General features: G+C 36.7%; 1 protein-coding gene across 1 annotated transcript in view; it reads right to left on the reverse strand.

The window, feature by feature from the left end:
- Positions 1-883: 883 nt before the first annotated feature.
- Positions 884-16,259, reverse strand: part of RAB2A (RAB2A, member RAS oncogene family) — a 31,141-nt gene continuing 15,765 nt past the window's right edge. Inside the window, exons 5-7 of the mRNA XM_005423051.2 lie at positions 13,690-13,801; positions 4,666-4,734; positions 884-2,521 (exon numbers count right to left, since the gene is read on the reverse strand). Of these exons, the coding sequence (XP_005423108.1) occupies positions 2,426-2,521; positions 4,666-4,734; positions 13,690-13,801 (277 nt within the window). The 3' untranslated portion in view covers positions 884-2,425. The remainder of the gene's footprint in view (positions 2,522-4,665; positions 4,735-13,689; positions 13,802-16,259) is intronic.

Consider the following 16,259-nt stretch of genomic DNA (forward strand, 5'->3'; position numbering starts at 1 on the left):
AAAAGGTTTATGTGTGCATAAAGTTTGCGACAAAAAGCCAGCCAGAATGCATGGAAATTTCAGTTTTGTTCTAGCTACTCTTTGAAAGTACCACAGTCTTAACATAATGTACAGTCTAAGACTGGCATGTGAGCCAGGACCAAAACAGCAGGATCAGCAATTGATTGCAGACATGACTTTAGTAAGTCACAGCATATTCCCGCTACCCCTCTCACCCCCAAAAAGCAGCACTGGTGTTTCTTAACTACAGCAGCCCTGGCTTCCTGGGCAATTCCATACCTCTTCCATGTTTTCAGAAAATGAGACTGTCAGAAGCTTTCAGTTTTTCAAATCATCACTGCTAAAACAGCATGAACTTTTGTTCTTCTCAGGGCAGGGCTCAAATCTCCCCCTCCCACTGCCTTAATGTACAGTTTTTACAGCTAACTTTATTCCCCTTTGTAATAAAGCTCAGGCTGCTATGTAAGTGCACATTTTTCTCTCATCTCAAACAACTGAATTCTACAACATTGCCAAGTGAAAAAAACTTCAAGTAGTTAATCCAAGCTAACAGTCTTTTTCATTCACTCCTTCTTGTAAACAGCTAGTTAGGACATGCCAGTTTTCCTGTCATCCATGCAGTTCAGTCCTATGGTTTTACTGTCGTGCAATGCAATTTTCAAACTTCAACTGAAACAGTAAGTGTGCTCTATAAATGCAAACTCTGTATAATAAACAGGTAACAGTTGAAAGTACATAAATGGAGTAACCTCTTAATAATTTAAAAGCTAAAAATAATTATATTACATGGTTGAAAATGCTACTAAGTGTGCAAAAAAGAAGGGAGTCAGCAACTAACATAAATTCATACTGGTTTCCCCTTCCCCGAGATACCAACAAAAGGTTCCACACCATTTTTTCAAATTTTATTTAATCTCAGAACCACTGCTATGTTACACCCATCAGGCTGAAATTTATTCACTCTGGATGTTCAAGTTCTGACAATTAGAATGGGTGACATGAGGATCCCTTTCCTCCAGTGTTGTGTTGCAGTCAATATTGGTCCAGTAAGACAGAAGTTTTGCAGTCATTGCCTGCCTCCCCTTTTATTTCCCCCAATACATAAAGCATGGCCTACTATTAGCATCACCCTTTTGTCTGCAATTATTTAAATAGGATGAGATGGAAACTCAGTTGTTTGCACATTTGTATGAAAGGTGACATGAACATTCTGTATTTTAACAAATAAACACTTAAACACAGGATTTTGTTTTGCCCTGTTGCAACCCTTTCATTTAAGGAAAAATATGCCCCTCCCCCCAGCCATCACCATAATAAGTAACAAAACATTTGTAGTTTTGATTTTCAGCAAGATTTCCAAACTGGCAGATTTTATTTTCACACCCTCTTCACAATAGACAAGATGCTTACCATATATTTAGGATTACAAGTTGTCACTAAAAGAAAACTTTACACGACCACTATACATTTAGGTTGAAAAACTGTCCTTGCATGAAAAATATACCTAGAAATCAAGTGGTAAACAAGAAAAAAACCATTGAGAAGATTAATGTTTTTAAAATGTGCCATTTTAAATTTATCAACTCCTCCTCTACTTTTCATCCATAGTCTGTTTTCACCTACAGTATTTGTTAAGGCAAACAGCTAATCCATTTCTGAAGAGGTGTTGTGGAAATTGTGGATAAACAGCAAACATTTGGCATTAAAATAGATAGCACGTATGTAGCCTCTAGTAATATACATTAAGCATCTCTCTTGGACTTCAGGATAATGACAGGGGAGCATGAACATGCTAACAATGTCAAAAAGGCTTAAAATTTAGCATCCAAGCAGTTCCTATTAATGCTTTTGTAGTTTTCAAGCTCTAAGTAGTATAGATTTTATGCAAATGCATTAAAGAATTCTAGCTTGGCAAGTACACCCAAGCAGGTTATTAAACTATATATACAGAAAGTGATAAATACAGAATTAAAAGAGTCCTTCTGCTTCTCTTCATAGCCTTGAAAATTGACAAAAAACTTGAGGACAGCTCTACAATATTAAACATTAGGTAACCTCAGGAGCTGGGAAACCTAACTACACAAACTGATTAAAATACTCAGATGACTTTGTAGTGTTTAATACAATTCAGTTCGTAGCCAAGGGCACAAGACAACATTTAACAAAAATAATCACATCAATTGACCTAGAAATCAAATGTAAATAGATATGAATACAATCTCCAAAATCTGTCTTTAAGTGAACATTAACCATTTATTCAAAGTTATACAAGAATTTGAAGGATAAAGTCTTCTGCAACAGGAAACCAACTTACAAGTTTCATGTCTCAGTTGAATTGAAGTGGAGGCGAGCGGGGCAGGGGGAGGGAAGGGTGAACAAACAAGTAAGTAGGCCTCATCCAGGCAGCTAGAAAGTAAAAACAGGCTCAACAGCAGCCTCCTCCAGCTTGTTGTCCTCCCTGATTGCCTGCAAGTGTTGCATTGGTGGCAGCATGTTGAGGGCCAATTTTTATGCCATTTGCCTGAAATGAAGTTTAATACACAGCGTAAATATTTTAGAATATACTTGAAAAGCTACTTTTTCTATTTAGAAGATCATATAACAAGTTCTCCTAATGTATGCAATAAGTACATCAAAGTTTCTAATTTTTCCCAGCATGTTCTTAGCAATTAAATGTTATTTAAACTAAGATGCCTTCCTTCTCATTTGAATTTTATCTCCATGTTACACTCTGTAGCTTAAACTCCTGTTTAAAAAAAAAACACAGAGCAAGAATTGTATTTGAATACTACTTCGCATATAGCTTAAAAATACACAACATTTGCTAAGAATGTATAACCTCTCCCCTCTTGCCAAAATCTCCACTAGTTTAATAGTTTAATATAAAACTTTTCCTCTCTAGACAGCATTTCTTTCTGTGTTGAATCAGCTGTAGAGGCTAAGGGCATACGAGTGTTCTGTGTCATCAATAATTTCTGTGATCCCAAAAGACATGGCTACTTGCCAAGAACCCACACACAGCGTAGCTCTTTCATTCATCAAAATCACACTTATATCTTAACCCTCACTCCCTCAAGTGGATTTTACCTAAAAATACACCACTCTGAGAAAAGTAATACAGTAGCTTCAGAAATTAAGCTCTTAAGGAAACTTTGCGTCACAGCAAATCTCAGATTTATAGTGCTTGGCAGTTGTTCTGCAGCAGTGGTAGCCCTCGGGTTTCTGGCACTTGCTTAGTATTGACAGCAGCTGATGTGGTTTCTTTTCGCTCTTTGACTCCCCTTTAATAAAAAGCATGCCCTATGGCTCATTGGTTTTGCCCCCTCTGGGCTGATAGCAACTTCTTGAGGAATCAAGAAGCCAGACTTGGCATAAAGCCAAATAAGTAGCACGGACTGTTGGCTCTTGACAGCATATTGCAATCAAAGCTCAGTAAGGCACAGTAAAGCAGTCAGCTACTATATGAAACTCGACAGATACAACAAGCATGCTTTTTCAGACACTCTGCTCTCCAATTTAGATTGCACTACCAACTGCATTTTCTTCAGGAAAGATGTGAAAGATGATCTTAAATTTTTCATCAGTGAACTGAATTTAAGAAGTGCTTCACCAACATGCGCACACACTTTCCAGTCAGAATTAGTTTAGAGGATTACTATTCACATCTTATTTAGCTACAAGTTTCCTGATGCATTACTTTGCATATTACTGAAGTTTCTGATTTTTTTCCTCTCTGAAGTCTTGAGTAATACTTTCAATAGTCTCAATTTTCTCATGCTGAAATATATTGAGCGAAAACAGATGAAACTACTTAATTTGAGTCCTGCCAATTCCCTCCCTACTCTGAACAATCCTGCAGGGACGGCAATGTCTAGGAGAAGCATCACACTGACAGTCTGGAGATACCTCTCCACAGAGCACAAAGAGAACAGAGTGGTGGTGCAGATTTTCACATGTGGTTTCACTAAGCACCTCAGCAACAATATTCAGGGACATGCAGGATAAAAAACCCAACCTGATCTCCCGAAAAGACTGATCACCTCACATTGTCAAATTTTTTATGAGACTGTTAACAGAGAGCTTATTAGAATACTAGTGTTACGAAGCAAGATTTTCAACAGCACAGTCATTTCAAAATTCAAGACACATTATACATCTTTCTAGCTCTTGTTCCCCTTTCTCCAGCTCTCCACCCCTATCCCAAACAAGCAAAGGCACAGGCCCTAATCTCTAATTTCACTAATGTGCATAAGCAAAATGGCTAATCTTTTTCTCCCCATAGTATCCAGCCACCTAAACCAGGAACATTTCAAAAGTCTTTTATGTAACTCTCAAAGCAATCCCTCCCCTACACTGGACAGCTCATGGAGTGCATCTGGCATATCAACATGGTCCTCCATTTACATAGTGGAAAATTATCTTTGAAAACAGATGACACCATATGGAGAACTGGATGAAAGTGGATTTTCTTCTCTTTTGGGGATTTATATTATTTTGCAATGCTTCATGGATGGATAGGGTCACTTATTTTAATCCATTTTTATCACAATGGCAGACAACTCTACAGCCAAATGGAACAGACAAATCTTTTACTGTCCATCTTTCTAGGGAAGGTGAATTCGGTACTTTAAAAAAGCGGAAAGTGTACAGAGTACTAAAAGTTACCTCATTATTAATGTCAAAAACTCCTTCCTGGATTTTCTCGTAGATCTCCTTTGCAGTGTTAATAAATGCCTAAAACAGAGGAAAAAAGACCACAGACACAATGAATGCAATATCCTTCAGTGTAGGATGCACTAATTGGAATTCAATCTCGTGCAGTTGCTTCAGTGAGACTTTCCTTCCTGACCTCTGCAGGAACAGGTATGACAACAGCATCCCATAACCCACCCTGAAGCAGCAATGGATCACACGCTGTTTACAAAAACAGTGGCATTTTCATAACATCTGTATTCCACAATCTGTTGTCCAGTAATTACAGGGAAAAAGTGGTTTTTAAGATATATAAATTACTTTTAAATTATTTATTTCTGACCCTTATGGATAGATTGTGTGGCAGATGGTTTCCCCTACCCTTAATATCTTTGTAATAGGCCACTCTAGATTAGAGTGCTTAGCAACATAAAACCACAGGGTACTTACAATGATGATGTAAGGATGCTGTCTGCTGGCTGAAACCTTACGCTATCATTTAATATTCACCTAATTTTAAGAATGTATTCTCTTTAATTAATCTTGCACACAATGGGTAACAGACATCTTAATAGTAGAAAGGAGGGGCCCCAGGTTTTGTAAGGACTTCTAAAAATCTATTGTTTTAATTCAAAGAAAATACTTTGACACTCAGGTCTGAACTGATATAGATGTTTTTGGTTAAAGTTTACAATCAATGATTCCATTTTCATCTCTCATTTAGCTTTATAGGTCAAGTAACACCTAAAATAATGCATAATTTAGGAGGTGATTAACAGCAGCTAGTAATTACAATAAACATACATTCTTTTTGTTTTAAAATACCAACACCATGCAATCATACAAGACATGCTACCTTCTGCACAAGCCTATTACAGCAAATACAGATCTAATTCAAATATAAAAAAGTAAACAGGGTTCATGGAGAGGAACAAATCATACCTTTCCTCATTTCTACACTGGAAGCATTTGACTGCTGAACTTGCCACCAGAGCTTTGTTTCCTAATTAACAGGACTGATATGTTTTCACCTTTAAAGGCCTTACAGCTCCCCAGAGTAATCAATCTACTGCAGCTCAATTACTGCACCAAGCACACACCACAGCCAGTGAAGGAGACTTGAACGACTGCAGCAGGAGCAGAGAGATATGAATATGCATAAACTCTAAGTGGGTGATCGAATCATCACAGAGGGTCATGAGAATTTGCAGCAAAATAATGAGAAGAATTAATCATTGCAGATTCACAAGGCACTTAGGAAGCGAGTTCGTTTTTCAAACACGTGTTACAGTTGAGAAGAAAAATTGGCTTTCAGCCAACTACGAATTGATTCAAATTCCTCCGAAACTGAAGTTTTCTATGTAAGGAAAAAAATTCAAACTTATCTTCGTTCCTGATAACATACTAATTATTGTAATGGCCTCATACGTGTGCCCACTGAAAGGTGTAAGTCAACTTTGAAAATTCACACAGCTGGATTCTGTGAGGATCTTTACTTCTACTTCAGTGGGACATTAAACAGAACTTGAAGTCTTAAAAATGTGTTATGATAACTTCATGTAAACAAGCACTTAACAATTGGCACTTCTAACTCTTCTAGAAGATGTTGGCTAAGTACACCAAGACTCTTAGAATTAATTTAATGAGAATTACATTAAATCTATAAAAATTGCTTTAGAGCAACAAACCAGAATTTTAACAGAATCCAAACTGATACAACTGAGAATAAACTAACTTTTGGATACTACACTCAAGAGCAGTCATTGTTGCAATGCATCTATCCTCACAAAACCCAGTAAAACACACTGGAAAATAGCATTGCACAAACATAAAATTCCTTCTGTTACTACACATGTACTGTACAAAGCAAAAGAGTATACTGAGTCCAGTACAGTATATTTTAATATTAAACATATTGGCCAAGAAACTGTTGATCTGAAAAATCCAAATATTCCATTAATCTCAGTTGTATCATTTCCGTTCTCTTGAAGTCATAATCTGACTACCCCATTCCCATCATTACCTAGCATAGAAAAGTGCCAGGTTGCACTGGGCCACAGAAATAATTCCTATCTGAAAACAAATTATAAGAACATAGCATGTAATAAGTCTACTTCACATTCTCTTCTTCGTATGTATTTTAAAAAATTACTACTAATCAGCCTTGAAAAGAGACTTGAATCCCTTGATACTTCCATTAGTTTCTCAGATCCATGTATCTTAACTTATGATTCAAAGTGTAAGCAGACTCAATCACCTGAGAACATCACTAAAACGGCAGTCTAGCTGCTTTAAGACTACCTCATCAGATTTTGGCATTGCATGCTAGTGCCCCAATTATCAAGGACAAGAAGGTGAACTTGGTAGAAATTGACTTCTTCCAAAAATCTCTTTTAATACTGCATGTTCTCACTCTTATCTGGAACATGCAGTATACTATAAACTCTTAATTATTTATGGGCAGTTTATCCTATTTTCAGATTAACTGAGCTATAAATGCAGAAAGACAGAACAATTTCCCCTCAAATCCAGTTTAGATTTATTAGACCACATGCAGGGTCTGCAAGAACACAGCTGCATCACCTCACACACATGCAGGGACTGCAAGAACACAGCTGCATCACCTCTCACACCAGCTTGGATCCAGGTGCAGTTTAGCCACTTCCACACAAGACCTCACCAGCAAGCCCACAAGGACTCAGCTGGCTGCCTACCAAGCCTACTGCAGTTGCACTGTACGTTCCTATAATGCTGCTGCTACTAATACACTAGACAAAGATACTCATGCTTTTCCATCCCAAATCAGGCCCAGGCTCATTTTCACCACTCCAGGGGAGGCAGTACCAGACTCACCCTGCATTTATACACAATCACCTGAAAGATGGCAATGCCCTAGTACACAGTACCTCTCCTCCTCATAAAAGGAAGTGAGAGACTTTTGCAAAATCAGTACGTTAGACTTCCAAATATAAAAATCCTTGACTACATTTTGGGAAAATTCAAGAAAATAACGTACCTTCAGGAAAATGTCTACATTTAATGTTTAACTCTGTTCATTTTCTAAACCCCAACTTACTGATGCTTTTTGCATGAGACTGCTGAATATAACTGTACTACAGCATTAAAAAAAGATTGTACACAAGTTATTCAGTGACTTGTTTTAATGTAACATGTTTTTCAATTGTGTGCTCATTATCACTAGGTTCCCAAATAACAGCAATATCCCTTTGAGGAAAAGTGCATTTCTGTACAAGTGGGAAAGTGAGTCTCGCAAGATGTGATCTGCCTGCTGTGTCACGCCTGCAGCTACTGCAAAGCCAACAAAAGAGGCTTTTAAATCACAATATATCAGTATATTATCACTTTAGATTATTTGTATAAGGAGTTTCCCAGATTATATAGCAACATGAGACTCAAGAAGTCACGACTCACAATGCTTGCCCCAAAAAACTCCCCAAACAACCCAAAACTACAACTACGAAACACTACAGATACTGCATTTAAGCTAAATTAATCCTACAAACACTGAATGTAGAATGAAATCAACTTCAACATTCACATCATCACACAAATAAACAAGTAAACAAGTCATATAGTTTTACTACCCTTGAGACAAATCCAGGAAGAATGAATTCTGTAACTGGTAAAAACAATGCAAGAAACAGGTATGGGAGTAAGTTCCTGATACCTCTGTCCTGTGGAAGCTCCATGCAGGAGTAATAATAGGCACCAGAGTAGTAGAGCAGCTACATTTAGTTTTTACTTGCAGATGTCAATAATGTTACTTGTCTTTCTCAGAAAGGTATTGGCAGGACAACAATCTTAGGACTATAAGCTGAGCTTAGCAGGAAAAAAACTTGTAAATGAGTTACTGATACGTCTCAAAACTCAAGACTTTACAAGTTCATCTTTGCCTATAATCAGGTACGAGATCACGTTCAGCACTGCTAGCTTGTGGAACATGCTGCCCTCTGGTGGCAATGTTAAAATTAAATTTAATGCATGGAAATAAAAATTGGGCAATCATTATTTCCTGGATTCTTTCTTACAATTACATGAGGAATGCTTAAAGGTTAAATGTACCACAAATTCTAAATTATGACCCAGCCAACACCTAGAATTTTCCTCCTCCTCTCCAATTTCCTATCTTATCTTTTAGCAGTAAGATATGATATAGTTAGATTATTCTACTATTTAAGAATGCATTTGGAAATAGTAACAACATAGACAACAAATGGATTTATGCCTAAAGTATTCACCATCCCAGTGTGTAAGTGGTGCTGAATGGCCACTTAATAAAGTGAGATTCCAAAGCTCTGAGCAGCTCTTTTATGCACCCACAGTGAGGCAATGCTTTTTACAGGTAAATTACCTTTCAGGAAGAAGCCTAGCACACTAAAGGGGATGCAGAGGGGTTAGTATGCATAGCGAGGTGCTATATAATGAACCCACACCCAAAAAGCACCCCAACACATTTATAATCTTATATTTGAAGTATAGGTGCAAAGACACAAACGAGAAGTTGACAGCAATTTCTTTAGGTCCCCATTGAGGCACAAACTTTCTGACAGACTTATTGAGCTGATACATATTACTAGAGTTCAAACTGACTTACTAAGTCCTGTAACTGTTGTTGAACAGTTACATAGGACAGAACACTTGAGGGAAAGCAAAAAAGATAGACCCCACCTCAGAACTAAGAATCCATTTCTCCAGGAATCTACAGGTCAGGCAGGCAGTATCATATATTTCATGCTCTTCTATAAAGACTGAAACACTCAGGTAACTGAGACCTTTTATTCTTAATCATATCATGAGAAGCCCAGAAGCCCCAGGAACCACGGCAGAGCCAGTGTTCCTTATTGTGAAGTTGGGGCACAATTCAAGGATTTGCCACAAGCAGCTAAAAGCTGTGTATCCTCATTACAGCCAGGTGTCCTGCCCCTTCTTTCCTCAGATGAACTGACACAAGCTTCAACCCCATTTTCTCATGGGAGAAGCTGGCTAAAATGTCAGCTTCGCAGAGCTGAAAGGTCACAGAACTTTGATTTCCAGGAACCTGAAGGAATATTGGTTTTGATACAAATTAAGATAAACCTAACTTTTGGGTGGGTGTTTTTTGGGTTTTTTTAAAGACTTATGACCTAGAAATCCTGCTCTTTTGCAAGTGCTAGTCAGATTACCTCTTGTGTGTGACTTTACCTTGCTACGAAAATTATTAACATCCTATGATTTTTAAGTTTTATTAACTAAATTCCTGCTTATTATATTACCATGTCAAACAACTGCTTGTTTCCCAGCTGTTAGTTGTGTTCAAGGAGGGTTAGAAGGGAAATTAAACACACTCTAAAAATCAGTTCAACTTTAGATGCCTCTAAGAATCAAATCTTTCCACGAGATTTTCACTTTCACCCTTCAGAGAATATTACAAAGAGCATCTCCTTTCTCTTATCTGTGCCACTGCTGAAGTTACAGGAGCTTTGAATATTTGTTATTCATTTAAGCAAAAGCATGAAAGAAGCTGCCTGAAGAGAAAATTGTTACAACTGAAACAGAACCACTGAATGACCATCAAGCTCCATGTAGCACAAGTGTTCCATTGCTCAGTTAAAACCATGAGTCCATTCAGATTTAATCCTAAATAATTAATTCATTGTTGCGTTCTATTTATGCGCAGACAACTTGGAACAACACAACCAATGCTCTTAAGTTTGGCATAGGCACCCCTCCATATTGGAAACAACTTACTAAAACCAACTCCCACACCAGGAGTCAGTGATACACTGGCACAACTCAAGTGAGACCAGCTTCTGAACAGTGATGTTGTTTAGCACTGCTTTGACCAGCATCCAGAAAACTTTCTGCATTAGGATTGGTCCCATCATTAATCATTATTAAAAGTAGCAGTCTGGAACGAAATAATAATGCACTAAGTTATTGTAGCTTCCCAAATACAGCTAGGAATCCTTACTTCATGTGAATCAGTGCACATAAATAGATTCAAGCCATTGATATGCCAGGGACAAAGAGTTAAACACCATGTGCTGTAGGGAACTATGTGGTCACCCTGAGGTCATTCTGGTGATTCTACTCTGCCCTTGCCGAAGCAGTAAGCTCTCAGCAAACTCTGAACTGCAGGTTGCAGGTAAGAGCACAATTAATAGTTACAAACTACTGCTGAACTACCAATGAAAATAACTAATGTGATAAAATTGCTAATGTCTCTTGCAAATGAGACAAAAAAATTCCTATGTATTATGTGTTGGTTTAATGAGAGGTCAGAAAGTAATGGATGCTATGATTAAAACAAATGCAAACCTGCCTGGAGTTTGACCCCAGACATACGTGTGTACAAGTGAAAAGCCTCCCAATGAACATCACGATGTTTCCTTAGAAAAAGTATATAAGCAACACTGAACTCCGCAAACAGCGTTTCAGAGTGCACATCACCCATCCACAGTAGAGGAAATATGTTACCCAAGATTCCAAAAGTCAGTAAGACTACCATGAGAAAGCCCACAGCCATTCATGACAAAGTGTACACTGCTCTAACTACAATCACCTTAGAAATCACTGAGGAGAAAAAAAAAGCACAAAAAGTCAGTAATCTTTTGATAGTCGGTTACCTGTACAGCTTTAGACAGAGGCTAAAAGGAAATCAACAACCTCCTGTTCAAAGAAATATGATACTGCTGAAGAGACTAGCATTAACTGTCCTTGCACTGCAGTCAGATTATAAGCCTGTGCCTAACCTCCCTCCAGTAACCATTCTATCTTCTCAGTGACGCAGAAGCTCTTTTTACACAATCCCATTCCACATGAAATACGATGATTTAGCTCTGTGGTCACAGCAAATTCTTAGAAGTCTCCAAAGTAACTATGAAGTAGATCGATCTACTTCCCACTCCCTACCATCTATTACCTATTATGCAAACAGGGTGGAAACTTCTCCAACAGCCTTGCACAAAACAAACAGCCAGCAGAATGTTTTCCACTCCTTATCATCCATTTCTACTCAAGATGTAGGTAATGAGACAAAATCCTGAAGAATATAATGAACAATTTTAAACTGTTTTAAGATCCAAGCACAAAAAAGGTCAGTGTACTGCTCCAGCTACGGATTTACTAAGGTATTCCACAGCGGTGGAAATCAGGATTGAACAAGGGAAACAGCTTAAAAAAACATTACCAACAGAAGCTGATTTGTTCATATAAAGAAACTGCTAGAAGTTAGGATTTTGCTTCTATAGCTGTTAACTATTCCTACATCATGCTAGTTTTTTTGTGTTTACTGAGAACACTATTTAAGGAATGCACTTGACTATCACTGGAAAGGATTATATCCTAAAGCTTTTCCACCAGAATTAGTCAGCGCACACACACACATTACTCACACAAAGAGAGGATTCTTTTGAAAAAGAACTTAATGCTCATTTGCCTCCTGATAATCAGAGATGCATTAGATATTGCACAATTCATTCACTAGGACATATTTTTTGATGCAAAAAGAGGTGATAACTTCAGAATCAGATGGTAATGAATTCTGTGAAAGTCATCTGTAGCTTACTGTAACTTTTCAAAAAACTTAAATATTTTATAATGAAAAGGCTTTACCACTAAAATAATACCTCACTGGTCACACACCATTTTGAATTTAGGATAGTTTTGGAAATGAATAGGGATGGATTATGCAGTATAAGAAGTTATGTCGTTATAAGAAAGGTCAGTGTGGATGAACCCAGTATGGGCTTGAAAGACGTGTGAAGCAATCTTTCTGATGCATAGCACTAGCATCTCAGCTGGAGCTCTTGGTCCACCACTGTACTTGTCTGGCTACAACACAGTTGGTTTTCTTTACAGCAGCCTGCATGGTGCTGTGCTTTGGATTTATGACTAAAACAGTGCTGATAGCACACTGATGTTTTAGCTACTGCTGAGTGTCAAGGTTTTCTATTTCTTACACTGCCCTCTCCTGACAGTGATTAGGCTTAGGGTAGGCAAAATTGTGGGGGCACATAAACCAGCCAGGACAGCTGACCAGAACTGGCCTGAGGGTATTTCATATTATATGATATAATGCTCAAGAATAAAAACCAAAGGGTAGTCAAAGTCACTGGTTCTCAGAGAAATTAAATTCAATTTGAAATTCAATTTGTTTGTAGGAAGTTGTGAGTGACTGTCTTTCTGTCACTCTTTGTCTGTCTCTTTCCTTAATATTTAAAACTATCTCAGGCCCTGAGTTTTATCTTGCCTTGGCTCTTCTGGTTCTTTCCCCTATCCTGCTGGACAGAAACAGTGAGTGAGCAACTTGGTGGGTATTCAGTTGCAGCTGAGCTCAGCCCACCACGACTACCCTTCAAGAAAGGAATGCAGTAAACCAAGGTGAGAGATGCAAGAATTCACGTATGTCCAGAAATGTGAACTATAAGCCAAACTTGAAAAGACCCAATATTCAAATACACAGCAGACTACAGTAACCAAGGCAATGATCCTTTCAGCAGCTCTGTAGAGGACAGAAAATAGAAGCTGTGTGCAAATTGAAGAAGATTCCTACTAGGTAGTATACAGGAAAGATGATGACAGTACAAATAGCAAAGCACTGCAAGAGATTGCTGTGAAGAGCTCGTGATATACCAGGAGCCTTTAGAACAGGTTACAGTGACATCTGCCAAGAATACCAATAGCTTGGCTTGCTTTGGACTAGCAAATCTATTCTAGCTCTACTTCTTAGATTTCACAGCAGACAGAAGTCAGCCATTTCTCTAATCAAATACTCCAAAAAACCTACAAGTACATTAATTAGGAAGTCTCAACAATATAATTAGTGCTGTGTAATCAATTACAACACAGAATAATATATAATACATATTATTCTCATAATATAAAGAGTAGCTAATTGAAATTAAGGAACCCAAAATCTAGAGGAATAGTATCTATACAAACAAGTGTAATTTAAATCAACTGTTTTAATAAAAAGGCAGTGTTGAGCAAAGTTACCTCCTCTACATTGGAAGCAGTTTTGGCAGATGTCTCCATAAAGATAAGTCCATGTTCTCGTGCAAATGCTTCACCCTCCTCTTTCTTAACTTCTCGTCTAGATTCTAAATCACTAAGATAGAAGAAAAAAGAAAAGTTAAATTACATGGTCTAACATGTCCATATAAAGATTGTTCTTCACAAACATGCTTATAAGCCTGAGAAGCCAAGGGCCCCCATAAGAACTTGGGTATAATAACTTGTCAAGCCCTTAAATAAAGCAAAATTATTGTAAGCCCTGCACTTACAGTACATGGAATAGTCACAGGCATCACACTTACTTGAGCTATACACACTAGCTGACAAATATTATCAAAGACTTCATGAAATAGCTTTCCACAGGAAGAGTGTGTATTTATCTAGGTATTCCTTGAATATTAACTTTAGATATTGTACTTTCAGTATATATCACTCTCTTCTATTATATTATTATCTACCAATTCAATACTATAAAGCTGAGCTGATAAATGAGCTTTACAAATGAGTTATTTATATTAAATATAATTAAAAATATAATTTTTTTTTCCTATTCAGTAGCAAAACTTCATACAGTCAATTTCTTCTCTGATTAAAAAAACCTTAAAAGCAGAATTAAGTTCTTTTGAACTACATTAGCTGTTCTCTCCCAGTAAGTTAGCTCTTTGGATGTGAAACTCCTGGCCCTCCAGCAGCAAAAGAAATTGAAATGACTGTTAGACAAGTTCTTGCTTCCTGCTTTCCAAGCAATTTAATTCAAAATTATTACCCAAAAAAGCAGAAAAAAACCCTCTTGGACTTGACAACTAGAGAAAAATCTATTTCTCTAAGTCATATAGACACAAGTATTTCACCCTTACTTTTTAAAGATTCTTTAATAACGAGGAATTCACAGTTTTTCCTTCTTTGTAAGTATATTACATCTTGAGCAATAAAAATTATATACTTACTACTCATGTATAAGTGTAAGATATATATTTCAATGAATTTTCATCTAAGTTGTACATGCATAAATATCTTCTTGGGTACAAATCTTTAACTAAACAGCATACAAATAGATATGTTTAATGTGCAGACAGTATACAAATAAAATGTATCATGCTAGACTTCAGTGTTTGCCAACTTTATAATTATACATATATTAAAAATATGTAATACTCACTGTGGCATCTATTTTGCAGTAAAGCAGGTTTTTCTAATTTTTAACTAAATGCTAGCTTAGATGAGTTAAAGAATCCATACAATTCAGCACATTTAAATACTTAAAAAAATTGAAGATAAGGATACAAGAAATATCTTCTCAAAACAATTTTGAAGTAGATGCTCATTATATTTAAGTACTCCCAGTATTAGCTAACATTATCTTTTTCAACCTGAGTAATGTCTTTATTTGTTAATACCATGCTACTCTCAAAAATACCTTATTTAAAACCTTGACTCACTACAGTGTTATCTCCATGACAAAACATAAACAAGTAACTTTTTACTTGAAATAATGCAGTTGTATCAAAAACTGCAATGACAGCCCAATCAAAACTCAATACTGATACCTAAACATATTCTTAAAGATCTTTAACTGCTTCTACTAACCACAGTTGTCTTCCTCTCTCCATTCCAATAATTCGAAGCATTTGGTCTTACTAGATCAATATAGCTATGCTTTGTTCTGGAAAGAAGATTAAGTACAGTATTTGTAATGTTTTAACACTAGTATTTGTAATGTTTTCAAAAAACAGCCATTATATTTCAAATTAAATTCTCAACACTCTTCAAATCCAGCAATAAGTCAGTAGTACAAACTTATGTCAAGTGCACTTTTGGGAGTCATAAGAGCAGTATTTATTCCTTTAAAACTACTATGCTAGCATACACATTCTTCCTTCCACCCACCTCTAGCAGTATGCCCTCAGGATAATGCAATAAAATTGAAGGAGTTTTCTTCCTGCCCTCCTTGAAAATAATATCTTTTAAAAAGCTTAAAATTTTAACTCTTAATACTTTTAGTTCATGTGGCACCTTAATCTGTAACAATTTACAGTGCACATTTTAAGTATATTTATTGTTTGAATAAAACCTAGCTGTAACTGGGAATTACCAGGCTAGCTGAAAGCAGCAAATCAGTCTGCATCCGCAGAATACAAGACATGAAAATTTAGTTTAACAGCTAAGAATAATCAGAAAGAGTTACAGATGTCAATTAAGTATGCAAACTTATCTCAAGTAAACAGTACACTTTACTGTTTTTCTCAGTGCCATATTTTTACTCACACAAGTACAAAAACAGTTGGTCAGGGCCATCATGGGTTTACCAAAGCTTCATTTAATAAATCAAGATTACAATTTTTATATTAATTTGTCAAGATCATGCTTAACACATTCCTCAATTAAAAAGAAAGTTGTTAGTCATTTACTAGATAATGTAAAAAAAAGTTGACAAACATCACAGTTACTTAATATGTACCATGGTTTTAAGGAGGAGGTAGAGGGTATTGGGCCAATGGGGGAAAACAGAAGGGAAAAGAGGGGGAAGAAGAAGAAAATAAAAGTTCAACAGG

Source organism: Geospiza fortis, unplaced genomic scaffold (genome assembly GCF_000277835.1).
Source record: "Geospiza fortis unplaced genomic scaffold, GeoFor_1.0 scaffold121, whole genome shotgun sequence".
NCBI lineage: Eukaryota > Metazoa > Chordata > Aves > Passeriformes > Thraupidae > Geospiza > Geospiza fortis.